Source organism: Eupeodes corollae, chromosome 3, assembly GCF_945859685.1.
Source record: "Eupeodes corollae chromosome 3, idEupCoro1.1, whole genome shotgun sequence".
Taxonomy (NCBI): Eukaryota; Metazoa; Arthropoda; class Insecta; order Diptera; family Syrphidae; genus Eupeodes; species Eupeodes corollae.
The window spans coordinates 57,587,402-57,602,291 of NC_079149.1; the positions used below are offsets into that span (position 1 = coordinate 57,587,402).

General features: G+C 32.8%; 1 protein-coding gene across 1 annotated transcript in view; it reads right to left on the reverse strand.

The window, feature by feature from the left end:
* The window catches only part of LOC129950478 (lachesin), a gene marked incomplete at its 5' end in the record, with an annotated part of 46,874 nt that overhangs the window by 18,669 nt on the left and 13,315 nt on the right, over positions 1-14,890 (reverse strand). Inside the window, 2 exons of the mRNA XM_056062416.1 lie at positions 1,758-1,871; positions 2,195-2,371. Coding sequence (XP_055918391.1) covers positions 1,758-1,871; positions 2,195-2,371 — 291 coding nt within the window. The remainder of the gene's footprint in view (positions 1-1,757; positions 1,872-2,194; positions 2,372-14,890) is intronic.

Here is a 14,890-nt window from a genome sequence, read left to right on the forward strand (position 1 = left end):
TTAAAGGTTTCCCATTAAAGTTCTCAGATGACGCTAAGTATCTGGCTCTAGTTTTAGGCAAACAACGTACTATACAAGAAAGAGTCTTAAAAGCTTCTTTTGCCCTCTTCTCTTGCAGAAAAGCTATTGTTAATAAGTGGTGTTTACAACCCAAAACCACTTATTGAATATACATATCGGATGGACTGCTTAGAAAAAACTATAAACCGTGACAAACTAAACAAAGCCCAACGTTCAACTTGGTTATGTAAAAGCGGATCGCTTCGAACGAATCCATCTGCGGCACTGGATACATTACTGTACCTAACAGCTCTTGATATACTTAGCAAACAAATTGCTCCAAGCTCTGTTATTTGCCTCAAAACTTCATCGCAGTTTTTAATAACAACATTGGCCACTCCGTAATTCTAAACTATTAATAATGAATTCCTAAACACACAAACTACACCATCCAACAACTGTTATTCGACAGAAACTTCCGGATTACTATACCTTCCAAATCTATCTGGGCATTTCCTGGGAGACGAGTAAATCCACTTTTACACAAATGGATTGTAAACAAATGAAGATGTAGAGGCATGTAATCTGAACTACTGAAATTAAGTCTCTCATTCCACCTCCTCAATCAAGGCGGATTTTTTGGCCAGGAAAAAAGTATTGTCCTGACTTTAAGAAAACGTGGTAATGATTGTCAGGCCACTATCAAATCTCTGGGCTCTGTCTCTACAAACTCCTTAATAGTCCACAAGTGTCGACCATCATCTCTTATAGAGATGGTACAACAGTTTAACATTCACCTTTTCTTGGTTCCAAGGCCATAGGGACTTTTCTTGAAATTGTAAGGTAGATGAACTTGCCAAAAATGGTACAATACTATCCATTCTACCACGTTTGGCTAATGCTGGATTGGTATCGCTACATGTAAACTATTCCTAAATCCAAACAAGATAAAGAAGGCAAACATCATGTCGAATAATATATCAGGTCAAATAATATCAAATCACGAAAAAAGCCCTCAAGGTGCTTGCCATCTCTAAGCCGATCGGTGATATAACCGGTGTAATAACCGGGAAGTAGAGGAAACAGTTCTTCACCTTCTCTGTTCATGCACTGCGCTACCTAAAAAATGCAAGAATTACCTAGGACAATTCTTCTTTAACGATCTAAGCAATCTAAATCATATTAGCATAATCAGCCACTCACGTTTCGTAAGGGAGTTAAACTGGTTTCATTGAGCTTAGAAAAAAAGCTCAAGATTAATGTGGTATCACAATGGGCCATTAAACTGGCCTAAGTGTGTCCTACTCCATCACGGACAACTACTTTAATTTAATATAACCTAAATAGAAAACCGTTTCTTATTAGTTCCTTGGTGTTTTTGAAAGATCTCGTGTTTTGTCAATTGAATTTTTTTAAAAAACAAAAAAAGTAAACAAAACTATTTTGAAAAATTCTTCTATAGCGATCTAGGTACACGACCTCAAACATAATTTTCTTTCACGTTTTATAATTAATTCAAATTGGTTTCATTCAGCTCAGAAAAAGCCTCAAGAATAATGTATTACCACAATGGGCTTATAAACTATCCTAACTGTGTCCTACTCCATTCCGGACACCCACTTTAACCTAACCAAAATTCTTGTGATTGTAACGTTGAAATTTGGGAATTAAGTGTTTTTTCTTTCACTATAACATAAATTTAGTTGGAGCATTAAACTAGTTCATTAAATTCTTAAAATACGAACAAATGTATTTACCTTTAAAAATATGCACCAGCACGCTGGCGGGCTGGGTGTTGCTAGCTACGCAGGTGAAATTACCAGAATGTTCCCGTCTGGTTTTCAGGATAGTCAGCTCCGATGATTGAAAATCTATGGAGTACAAAGAAAATACAAATCATCAGTAATTTAAAACCCAATAATGTTAAGGATTACAATAATGGAAATCTGTATCTATATCTATAGGAATTGATTTGTTCCTTGAAAAAGGAATAAAATCTTATTTTTATTTTTCCCTAGCAAAGATTTTGATGTGTCTGAATGTGTATAACTTAAAGAATAAATCTGTCGGCTTAAGCAACAGAAAAAAAAACACGAATTGAATTTTATTTTTAGGTTAAGTTGGTATTTTGTTAGGGGAAAAAATAATTCCTAAAAATATATACTTTTGATGGGTTTAAATTGGTTTAATTTACCTGCTTCCGTTGAAACGTTTATTCCTCTGTCGATGTCATAATTTATCATTCGGTTGTCGTGATACCAAAATATATATTCTGATGCTACAGTATTTTGAACAACACGACATTGCAGACGTAACGTTGATCCTGGTGTTAGATATCGGATTGGTGGTCCCGATATTTCGGCACGTGCTTCTATGGCAGGAATTGAATGTTGAGTTTTGAAATTAGAAAATAAAAGATGGAAATAGAAATAACAAGAAAAAGAAAATACATTCAGAAAGTTAGTACAATTATGAAATAGGTATGCATTTAAATCTTAAATTTGATTATAGTATTTAAAAGAAAAAATAAATCATAATTCAAACCCAAGAAGAAGAGAAGATGTTAGGATTCGTTAAAGCTTCTCAGAAAATTTAAAAATGTCTTAATCAAATACCAGAATTTTAATACTTTGAACTTTTTAAACTGTATTATTTTTCGGAACCTTTGAAAAACAAACAAAATCCAACTTTGAATATCGTACCACATATCATACCCTGAATAATCGAATCTATAAAATATATTAGTCTGATATTCCAAGAAATTGGTATTGAAATTTGGCTCTAGAATAGGGCCTCAAAGTAAAATATTTTACTTTGACATAAAAATATATTTTGATGGCTCTTCAATCTCTTTTACGATAATACTCAAATTTTTCACTCTTATGACTCTATTCCTATAAACAACTTATGGTTAAAGTTTAATTAAAAGTTAATCATTCAACTAAATAATAATTCTTAATTCATATGAGATTATTCTACCTACACTAATTGCGTTTCTACGTCTCTTTACCTGGTGTAATGTAAAATATAGGTAATTATTGTATATGTAAGTATATCTAGGTACTTGTGTTGAAAAGAAATATGTATTTATCGCTTGAATTATTTTCCATTTAAATTATAAATAATTGACCTTAACAATCCAAGCAGAACTTCATCCTTGTCGTTTAGAAAGCATTAATCTAATATTACAAACCATTTATATAAAGAATTCTCAACTTTCAATGAAATGGTAAGTTATAGGTAGGTTGGTAGGTAAGTAGGTTTATTATACAAAAAAAAGAAGAATAAAAGTAAAACCCAGTGACAAATCTTTCTCTCTCTAAAAGATGACAAATGGCTTCTTTATTGAGAATGATTGAATGAATACACGAACGACCAAACAAAGTCGCAAAGGAAGCCTCTGTGCTTTGCTTTGCCTTGATGTTTTTTTTCATTTTTATATTTTGTTATTTTTATCTTTCATTTTTTTTTGCAATAAGATGTCTGGAAAGTGGCTCACCAGGACTTTGCCAAAGATATGACTTAATGTAGTTATGTTTCTTGATGGCCCTTTCATCTAAGGCACCTACAAAAGTATCTACTTATATATAATTTGAGAAATATTATATGTATATTGAGTAGTCTCAACTGGGTATTGAATTTTGGATTATCGAGTTTTACACAAATTATATTTGAATTTATTTTATTTTGTATCAATATTGTTAGAATTTAAATTGAGTTATAGATTTACATTTAAATATTTATTGGTAACATTTAAAGACTATCATAAATGTTAATCAAGATTCTGGCTTTGATTGATTACATTTTTTTTCTACTTAAGTTTGGAAAACTAGTGGTAGGATTTTTTATATTAAAAGTGCAAAGGTTTAATAGTTATTAAGATTAATTTTTTCACTTGACTTTCTTAAATATTAATTTTGAACAAATTTATAATTTTTTATTTTTCGATATTTTAATCTAACATGAGTCCGTTTATCGGTCTGTCTATCAGTCTATCCTGGCCCTACAGCCCAATGGTTTCGGTCGATTGAATTCAAATTTGGAAACTAAGGTTTTGAGCCGATTCTCGTTAGGTTAATCTGTTTTTTCTTTAAGACTAATAATAACGGTAATCCCTACACAAATTTCTTTGTAAAAAATCGAAATTTCGAAATTTCTTGGTAAAAAATCGAAATTTTCTCAAAAACAAATCGACATATTTTTTTTTAATTTTGCTAAAATTTTGATTCTGCATACACAAATGGCTTCTTTTAATATGAAATGGCGATCTCAAGGCAACCTAGCCTCAGATTCAATTAGCGCTGTAGTGCGCCGTTTTGATATTCTTTTTTGATATTCTTTAAAGTTTTTGTATTGCTCGGGAAGGATACCTCCCATAGAACCGTTATTTTGTTTTTAAGCTTTCTCAAGAACTAATGAACTGACTTCAATGCTTTTTTTTCTGCACAAGCTCCTTTACTGTCTCAATAATAATTGATGATCAAAAAAGATCATTGATTTAAAAAAAAGAGGCTGGGATGCTACCCACACTGATAACTTCCCATCCCGTCTGTCGATTTGTCTTGCTAAAAAGTTTGTCTATATGTACTCGTATCAATTTTTACCAAATTTGCGTACTCTTTTTTGTAGATTTTATTTTTTTATGAAAAAACTTACTGTTGGGTTTTTATATAAAAATTACTGAATATCGAAAACAATATTTTCTGTGAAATAAAGTAAGTTTGAAGCCAATATTTTTAATTTTTGAAAAGCTATTTGAGCCGAAAGTAAATTTTAACCAAGTTTTATCATTTTTTTTTAGTATTTTACTTTTTGTAAAAAAAACTATCAATTTTATTTTTCTCAACATTTTTCAGAATGTTGAAAACAATATTTCTTATAAGATAAAATAAGGTTGAAGCCTAAATTTCAAGTTTTAGAAAAGATATTTGAATCGATATTCAATTTTTACCAACTTTGAGTAACATTTTTTTTAGATTTTTATTTTTTATAAAAAAAATTGTCAATTCCGTTTTTCTAAAAATTTAATCAGAGGTCAAAAACAATATTCTTCCTTGCACAAAATTGTTTTGGAGATGAAATCATATTTTAATCGTTAAATTTTAGAAGGTGACAAATTTTTTTTCAGTTTTTTTGATTAATAAAAAATCACGTTACAATATATTACATACAATTTAATTCAAGTCTCTAGCGTTTTTGGTTCGTAAGATATTTAGGGTTAACCAAAATGTTCACCTTTTTCAAACTGCTATATTAAAAAATCCACCCTTGCAATTTTCTTGAGAGCCTTTTCTGCATCTTTCTGCCTTATTATCTGTACAATAGAATTAATTTGAAATCGATATCTCTTCTGGTTCTTGAGCTATGGAGGACGAAAAAAACGTCGCAAACGTACGGACGTACGAACGAACGTACACACGCACGCACAGACATCTTTCTAAAAATCTTTTATTTCGACTCTAGGGACCTTAAAACGTCGAGAAATGTCAAAATTTTCAATTTGACAAATCGGACCCATTACAATAACTTCCTATGGGAAGTTAAAAATATTAAACATTTTTTTCGAGAATGGGTTATCATTTGTCTAAATAACCTCATAACAAGAATATTTATTTAACTGAAAAATTGTGTGTATACGTAATTAATTAAAAAAAACCGCTTCTGAGATCTTTAAATTAAAATTTTGAAAAATTAAGATTTTCTTTTGGCGTTTAGAATTTTGAAAACAAACTTTTTTACAGGTACATTTTAAAAATCTTAAAATACAGAAAATGTTAATTTTTTTTAAACAGGCTCTTTGGATTTATTAGCGAGTTCGTGTGACCCAGTAGTGCATTTTTTTTTAAAATAAATCCGAATAAATTATATATATATATATAAGACCTGTGACCGTAGACTAATTTTGTTCATATATTCTAACTGTCGTTTTCAAACTCATGTTATATTGAAAAGAGGCACTATAATTTCAATGCTTAAGGAGGTGTCTAAAAGACCTTATAAATTCGGCACAAGTGCATAGCTTCTAGGATCAGAAAATGTTTTTTGGATATAAATTTGCGTAAACCTTGAATAGAATCCTAGAAATTCCTTAGAGATGTATTTGTGACTATAGTAAGATCATTTCGGATGGAATCGGAAGATTCTGGAGACGCCACGATCATTTGAATTGTACCTAATCAACCTTGGAGCAGCCATTAAGGATCGGCAGTCAATAGACTCCGTTGAATACCTAGCTTACATGAACAAAAAGGAATCAACTTGAAATGACCGTTGTTGCACAATCTATTTTAAAAAATTACGTTGTAATTATATCTACACTGGAAGAAGAGTGTAGATCGGGACGTTCTTGCTAAAAGTGGCAAGGGCTGGACACAAAATATGGATTCAATGACAATTATATGTTAATGTAAATAAAAATAATTATCTATTTTTTATAGCAGGTCTTTTGGTTAAATCCCTGCCTGTGCCACCTAAAGTTTTTTTTTTGTTCAAGGGGACTGCATCTTGTGAGGAATTGACCAATCTTAAAAGAATCATTCTTGTTATAAAAAGTGCTCTCATAAATTGGCTGTTCAGATTCGGAATACAAATTGTAGGTCCATTGTATAGGAATAGTTGAGATTTTTACGTCACTAGGCCCTAGTTTCCTTATTTATTTGTGTCATATCTTTCTCGAATAAATTGAAGAATGAATCTGAGTGATTTCTTAAAAATAAAGATATTTTTGACGAAAAGATGGAGAGTGAATGACTAAATGAGAAGCTTTGCACTTGAAAAGACTTTGAAAATATTGAAAACTTATTTCGAAAGCAAGTGTTGTTACGGTTTCAATGAAGAACCCACCAACACCGCTGTACGCAGGTTGCCCAAAAAGTTTAAGAGGCTGCTATCCTAGAGAGCAACACCAGTGGTCTCATCATAGAATTTAATAGATCAACATTTCACGGCTGTAAAGTTAACACTACATTTGAAATTTAAATAACTGAGTATGCAATTAATTGTAGCTTTTTTGTTTAAGATTAGTTATGGATTAAACAAATTTAAGACTAAACATGAAAGCTACAGCTAAATGCATCGTTGTATTTTCGAATATGCTTGTTTAATGCCTGGAAACACCGTGTCAATTTAGAACTACATATTTACTCTTAAATAAACATTGCAATACAATACGATTAATTGCATTCACAGTTTTTCAAATTTCGAAAAATGTATTGCTTACTTGACAGTCGTCAATATTTCACGTTTCAAGATTTTTCATTATTTGCTGAAAAGGTCAAAACTAAGCATGCAAATAGAGGTGGACTACCATCCACCTTTGTTATTGTTTTATAGTAGAGAAAAAATCCTCTTTTCTTACGAGACGCTCTCTTGGTTCCGAAAATTCCGTTAATAAATGATTGTCGAAAAGCTAATGTATTTATGGAACGTTACAATTAATTTTTATTGGACCAATTTTCTTCGGAAATTTGGCTGTATACAAATGTTGACTGACATTTTTATTGATATTGAAGACATACATTTTAATTAGGATTAGTTATGGAAGATGCCTCACTATACCACTTAGCTCTTCCCAAATCGTATTACCAGCCCTCTTGGCGATGTTAATTCTCATTCTGAAGCTACTATTTGAATCTTCTATCAAATATATATTGAAATACTTATTTTTGTGTAATGTATCCTTATTCTACTACTGTATCCGGTTTGAGCTAAAAATTCGATTTCATTGAATGCATTATTAATTTTTGTTGTCTATACATTTCTTTTAAATAATCTTTTCATTCAAGTGAAAACTTTATATGAAACAAATGTTTTTTAAATAATTCCGAGGAAAATTGAATCATTTGGTTCTCTTAGGAACTTCAAAACAATTCCTTGCCTCTGGTGATTAGCAGAATAAAAATATTAGCCTTAAAATAATTGAGCTGAATAATTATCTCGTACTTAGAAAATGTCAATAGGCCCAAGATTATAAACTGAAATTCCGAAAAATCAATGATTCATTTAATTAACTTTCAAACTACCATGAAGTGTATGTTTAACCGAACCTTAAAAATATGTTTTTATGTTCGTTTACGAATATTGTTTAGTAGTTAAAATTCCACATCAAAACAATTTGTGAAGAATTTTCACTGATTAGTAATTTCGAACATATACAAATGTGAAAACAATTTTCATCCCCTATTGAAAAACAATCCAATCCAACAATCGCTTCTTTTCCCATTTTCCTATATTTATTTTTTTTTAATCAACGATATTTACCAATTATTCGCATTTTTCTTTATTCATATTTACAAAAATTGGAGTTAGGTCAAAATCAAAATTCTATGAAAATATGAAAATGAAATATAAAACTGCATTCAGTTGACCAAAAAAGAACACATCGTTACAAAAATATTTCCCATAGAGTCATCGAAAAATTCCCTCAATCGAGAGATTGTCTTTTTTTCCGCATATTTCTAGGTTTTATTTTAGACAATTTATTTCACCATCACATCACATCACCAAAGACCATAACAACCAAAATCTATACAAAAGAAAAAATGTCATTGATGCAATAAACATGCGAGTAAAACTTTATTTTTTCAGTGTGTGTTTATTTTCAAATAACTTCCTGCAAGCTATGCAGCAAGTTTAATATAGTTTTAGGTTAGCAAATAAAATTGACACAAAAAAAAGAAGCATCTAAAATTCTCTTGACGGCATTCAATGACCATAGAAACATTTGTTTGGAATAGCTCTTCCCTGGGGGCGGTATTGCGACGAACGAAAATTGCAAATTCGTAATGTCCTTTTTCACATAGGTATATATGTATACATAGAGAATTATTACCATCGCATGCATTTCTCGGGACTCTGGACTTGGGGTCTTTATGTTGATGTTAGGCGCAAATTGTCTAGCAATCTATAGTCTGTGAGGCTGTGGGGACACATAAAAGTGCAGAGTTTTTATTTTTTTATTATTATTTGTGTAAGGGTAAAACCGACAACTGTGCGACAGATTTTGATATTGTATTTTGCATAAAACTAGCTCATCGTATATGAAGGCGGCATCGATTTGGGTGAGACCATAATAGGTATTCTAAAACATTAGTCTCTGATGTTGGCGCTATAGCCTGAGGTCAAAATTGAACGATGCATCAGAGAGAGAAAGAGTATCGGACGAAGGATGTTTGCCATTGTCGTTTTGGGATGGACGTTAGAGTTTATATTATGACACAAATTGTTGAAAAACATTTTTTTAATGACTTGATAAACGTCCCTATAAATACAATTAATTTTTGGTTACTAGGATAACAGCAAGTGTCTTGTCATGTCAGCAAAAGATCAGGCTTAAAACCGTAATATTCCTTAATTTATGTTAAAAAACTGTTTTACCATATTGTGTTCCCCTAAAAAATGTTTTGTATAAGATTTCAATTCAAGCTTTGGATGAATGAAGAATACAGCCAAGTTAGACGAAAAGCAATCATTTATCACTTAAGCAAATCGATAAATAAAGCACTGATTTTAGTGATTGCTTTTAACACAGAAAATTAACTGTAAACATGATAAAATATGATCTTTAAAAATATCGGTTATTTTTAAGAGTTATAGGACTTCAGAGGGTAATAACTATCAAACTAAATGTTATCAGCTTGTAGGCAAGGTTTTTGTATTTTGTTTGTATATTTTAGCAAATCAACATTTAAACCCTTGCACTACAAAAACCTTTACAAATCGTAGACAATTTATTTTCGAAACCCAAACTTTGTTTGGCATCTTCAGCGACGAAGGTTATTTTTGATTCAATGGAAATGTGCGAAATTGTCACTGTTTAGGTGGATACAATCTTCTTGAGATTCTTGAGAATGCATTACATTCAAAAAATGATCCTTGACTTTTTACTCCCCATTTAATGGCATATAATCTATCATTTGGAAGAGAAACAATTCCAAAATGATGTTGCAAGGTCTAGTACAGCCCGTCTAAGCATCCCTGTGTTGGTTTAAAGGTCAAATGACCAAATCATCTCAAGAAGACTTGAGAATTGGATTATATTTTTATGCGTAACGATTAATCATCAATGGGATAATATTCGACGATTGTTAAGGTCTGAATTTAAAGAGCTTATTAAGTACACTGCCGTTGGTGTTCTTATTTTAAAAAATCGATACAAAATCAGAAATTACCATTAAAGGATTCTGTCCTTCGGAAAAAAAGTTGATAAATGTATTAATAAAAAAGAATCGAGTGATAAAATGAAGAATTCCAATATTTATTTTAGGGACATCACAATTATAACTACTGTCGAATAATATTTTCTTTTATTTAAAAGCCATGTTAAGACTTATAGCACTCTTCAGAAAATAATAGCAAAAAGTATCTGAATTGCTGAAAAAATAACAGGCTAGTGATTACAAATCTCTTTTACATTTAGAATTTGGTCACTATTTCCATTAAATAAAAAATGGTGACGGTTAATGACTAAAAATTCTCAACAATTCCGGTGGCAGGATGGTTACTGCTTAGGACTGTCTTGCCAGAGATCTTGGGTACAATTCCTGTCTATTCCATCTTAAATAGTCCGAGTGAAATTTAAACAATTATTTGTGTTAATTTTTTTGAAATTGAAATCAAATATATTGAGTATTTAAGCATAAGAGACATAACAATAATGTATAGACTTTTCTGCTAGAAACGTTGTACATGCCGCCAGTCAGTATAGGCCTGACTTCCATACTGGCATTGGCTTATCGGCTATAACTATTGTCGACGTACTATTCTCAGTATAGCCAAATTAACTATGCTTACAACTTTTTATCTAATGGAAATCTTCTAAGCCATACAGTATTGCGATCACATTCATAATGACATTGTAATATTCGCAATGTATTTCTGTCCGTGTAGCAACATTAAAATAGAGAAATATGCCAGACGAAGTGTTCCCGACAATATACCAAGATATAATCGTCATCGTAAACTCTATTTATATTTTTCCAGAGGTTTCACATAAAGCTGATAAATCTTCTTATGTTATTGTCAAATGGGAATAATATTTTCATGATTCTTTGTTCAGGCAAGGAAAGTTATTCTTGAACAATTAAGATGGACACTGACAGAGGGTGTCATATTGGCATGGGTATCCAGACATACTGATATCGAAGGAAAAAAAGTTATGGGTGATGCACCTAAGGTGTACATAAATGTCCACTGATTCTTGAATTTATTTCTTTGGACACACAATACTCATCACCTTTGTTTTGCATACAATAGACAATTTACATGTGAATATTGTTAAGGGTGGTTAAATTTTAAAGGCCGATTTTAAATGAAAACACACCTTAACGTCAAGTTAAGTAAACTCATCCTCATTCATGAAAAAACTCTTGCATTTATACGTCGTGTTTGGTCAGAATATTAGCAACAAATTGCACCAGTAGATGATCAATTTTCTAAGAAAATTATCTTCAGTAACGAGGCACACCTTCAACTCAGTGGACTCGTCAATAAGCTGAATTTCTGCATTTGAAATGATAATTTAAGAGTAACTGTCGAAAAACCAATGGAACCGCAAAGATTTACTGTTTGATCCGATCTAATGGATCTTTGCGTGACGAGTTCTATGGCCGTATTATCCAAGTTGGTGGCGATGTCGGTGGCATATGATTTGACACCGTTGGACATCGTTCTTTGAAGTAATTTTAAAAAAGGTCTACGTTGATAAGTCAGCAACGATTCAAGAGTTAAGGGATTAAATAATTTGGCATATTGGTGGCATAGAACCGTGATTATGCCTTAGTGTCACTGGCTGGAGGTGTGCCGCTGAGTGCACTGTTGACCGATATTTTGTTCTATACAAAAATGAACTATACAAATATTATCATAATAAAACTTCGGACTTTAAATCTGTTAACTAGATCAGTATCCCTGTTAAACCGAAACATTCTCTATCTTTACAAACGGGACCAAAAATCACCCAAAGAATTTTTCTCTCCAAGCCTCCTAAGCCGCTCTCACCTTTCTTTGAGGGTCCAGGCCTCAGCGCCATAAATGAGAACCGGTATGATAAGTGTCTTATAGATGGTGATTTTAGACACTCGAGAGAGGACTTTAGTGACATCACGCTTTGATCTTAAAATTATGTCAATATCATCTGAGTATCCGAACAATTGGATGGACCTTTGGAAGATTGTGCCTCTAGTGTTGATGGTTGAGTTTTGCACAATTCTTTCCAGAACGATGTTGAAGAAATCGCATGACAGTGCATCGCTTTGTCTAAAACCTTTTTTACATAAAAAGCATCGGTGAGATATTTTTCGAAATTGATAGAGCAGCGTGCATTCTCCATCGTCATTCTACTTATTCGGATAAGTTTGACAGGGATGCCAAAACTAGACATTGCTCTGTAGAGCTCTTCCCTATAGATGCTGTCATACGTGGCTTTAAAATCGATAAACACATGGTGGGTATCGGTTTGAAGTTTTTGGGTTTTTCCAAGATCTGCTGTAGTGTGAAAATAAGGTCGATAGTGGACTTTCCTGGTCTGAAGCCCCACTGATAAGGATCAATCAGGTTGTTGACGAACGGCTTCAGACGTTCACATAATACGGCAGAGAGGATCTTATACGCAATGTTAAGGAGACTGATGCCTCTGTAGTTGGCGCAGTTTAGATGGTCTCCTTTCTTATGTATCGGGAATACTATGCTGAGATTCCACTCATCGGACATGCTTTCTTCCGACCATATTTTGCAAATGAGTTGGTGTATGCTCCCTACCAAGTCATCGCCTGCTGCTTTGAATAGTTCGGCAGCGATGCCGTCGCGTCAACGCCAGCAGCTTTGTTTGACTTAAGTTTAGATATAGCTATCTTCACTTCGTCAAGGTCGGGTAGGCGGAATTGTTGATCTGCGTCGCCGAGGTTGAGCGGTTCTATCTCCCTTACAGCGAAATTCGGTTCGTCATCTCCGTTATATTATAATTTGGAGAAGTGATCTTTTCATATTTTCAACATCGACTTTGGCTCGTGGCTGGTACCCTTGGGAAGTTTTTTTTACCTTTTGGACAGTTTACGAACCTCATTCCTGTTGTGACATCTCTCTATCTGCTCGATCGGGTGCTTCTCATGCTCTCTTTTTTTCCATCTAAGAAGCCGGTGTTCCTCTCTCCTCTTCTGCTAGTAGAGCTTGCGAGCAGCTCTGGTCCTCCATTGATTGCATCAAAAATGTTTAAAACATTTTAATAAAATGTGCTAAGGCTATCGCTTCTTAAGAAACTGGAATTATCACGAAAACGCTATTATTGACTTTTCTTAACTTACCGCAACGCAGAGAAGAGCTTTTATGAGAATTTTTAAACATTACTTGAAACACTAACAGAAGGTATTGGTACTTGAGTTTCTAATTTACTAACTCTCATTAAGTGGATGGCACAACCCAAAAATTAAGTGTTTGTGTTCTTTTAAATTTCCCAGAAATATTTTTTTCAAATATTTAACCAATCAAGCTATTTCTGTATGATTTCTTCCTAGCAGTAATTTCATCTAAGAATTTGTTGTCTATATTTTTTTGGTTTTTGAAAACATTACGCATTATTCAGTCGGTAAATTGATTTTCCCACACCACATTATTTATGTAAATAATAATATATTGATTACTCTAAGATATAATGCAACGTGATTTACCAAATTTGATCTGGATTTATGATGCCTGTCCCGTGTCGTAAGACAAACAACAAATAAGTTAATTTTATTTGCCCTCTTCCCATGGTTGTTAACTATATGGGTATAACTTTACAGCATCACACGTCAGATCTGTCATCATTCGTTCGATGACAAGTCGCAGATACCGGTAACAAATTTAAATTCTCTACAAACATTCAATATATACAAACAGATAAAACTAAGGTGGGTAGATACATAGATACGTATAGCTGAACAAAGCAGTGTCATGCTAAATATTTACATTTAAATAAATCACGAACTACATTCAAATGTTCACATTCGTAATGAAATTAAATTTTAAATAAACACTGAGGTCCCTGCCTCTAAGGCCAGGCCAGTGCCACACGAATTCAGTTGGTAACTTCTCTATATCCATATTATTTGTAGGTTCAGGTACTTTGCTTATATGTGTACCTGACCCGGCTTTCCAGGACAACTGACAAATTGGAGACGAGCTACGCGATGCAGAGGCAGGCAGGCAAGGTATAGCCATTGTGCTACAAATTGTGGCGGACAATATAACACTCGCTCCCATGTTTTCTCCAGGAGTATGAGAATTGTGTGTGTTTTCGGGTTGTGCATTGCGTATAGAAATGCAAATTGTTATCCGGTGAATCTATTCCATTGTTCAGCAAAAACAAAGCAACACAAAATTTTAAATAAATAAAATGGCATCCGTTTTTGTTTTGCATGGGGTAAGGGCGGAAGGCCTGTGTGGTCATAAGCGCGTGGTTGTCAAAAAAAAGAAGCACCAAAAACGAAAAAAGAATTCGCTGGCTGACAGAACATTTTTATGTAGGGATGATACTCATTAAAATTTTAATACATTTAGGCCATATACACACTTGCACTTTTTAAAATATAATTTTATTTTGCTTATGACACTATGGGATGTGCGATATACGTGTCAGATAGGTCGAGGAATTTTCTGGGTGGGCCTACTGTGATTCTATTGCCAAAAGCAATTTTTGTTTTATTATATAAATACGAAAAAAATCAACCTACATTCATTTAGTGGAGATAGAAAGAGAGACAACGATTTACATTAAGCGAAGAAGAGAGAGAGAGGGAGGGAACAAGCAAGTCTTTCAGCAAATTTTCCACACAAAAACCGCACTTAGAAAGTCAAATTCATTGTGGCTGCTATTATGCTGCGTAGCGTGTGGCCTCTAACATGTTTTCTGTACATG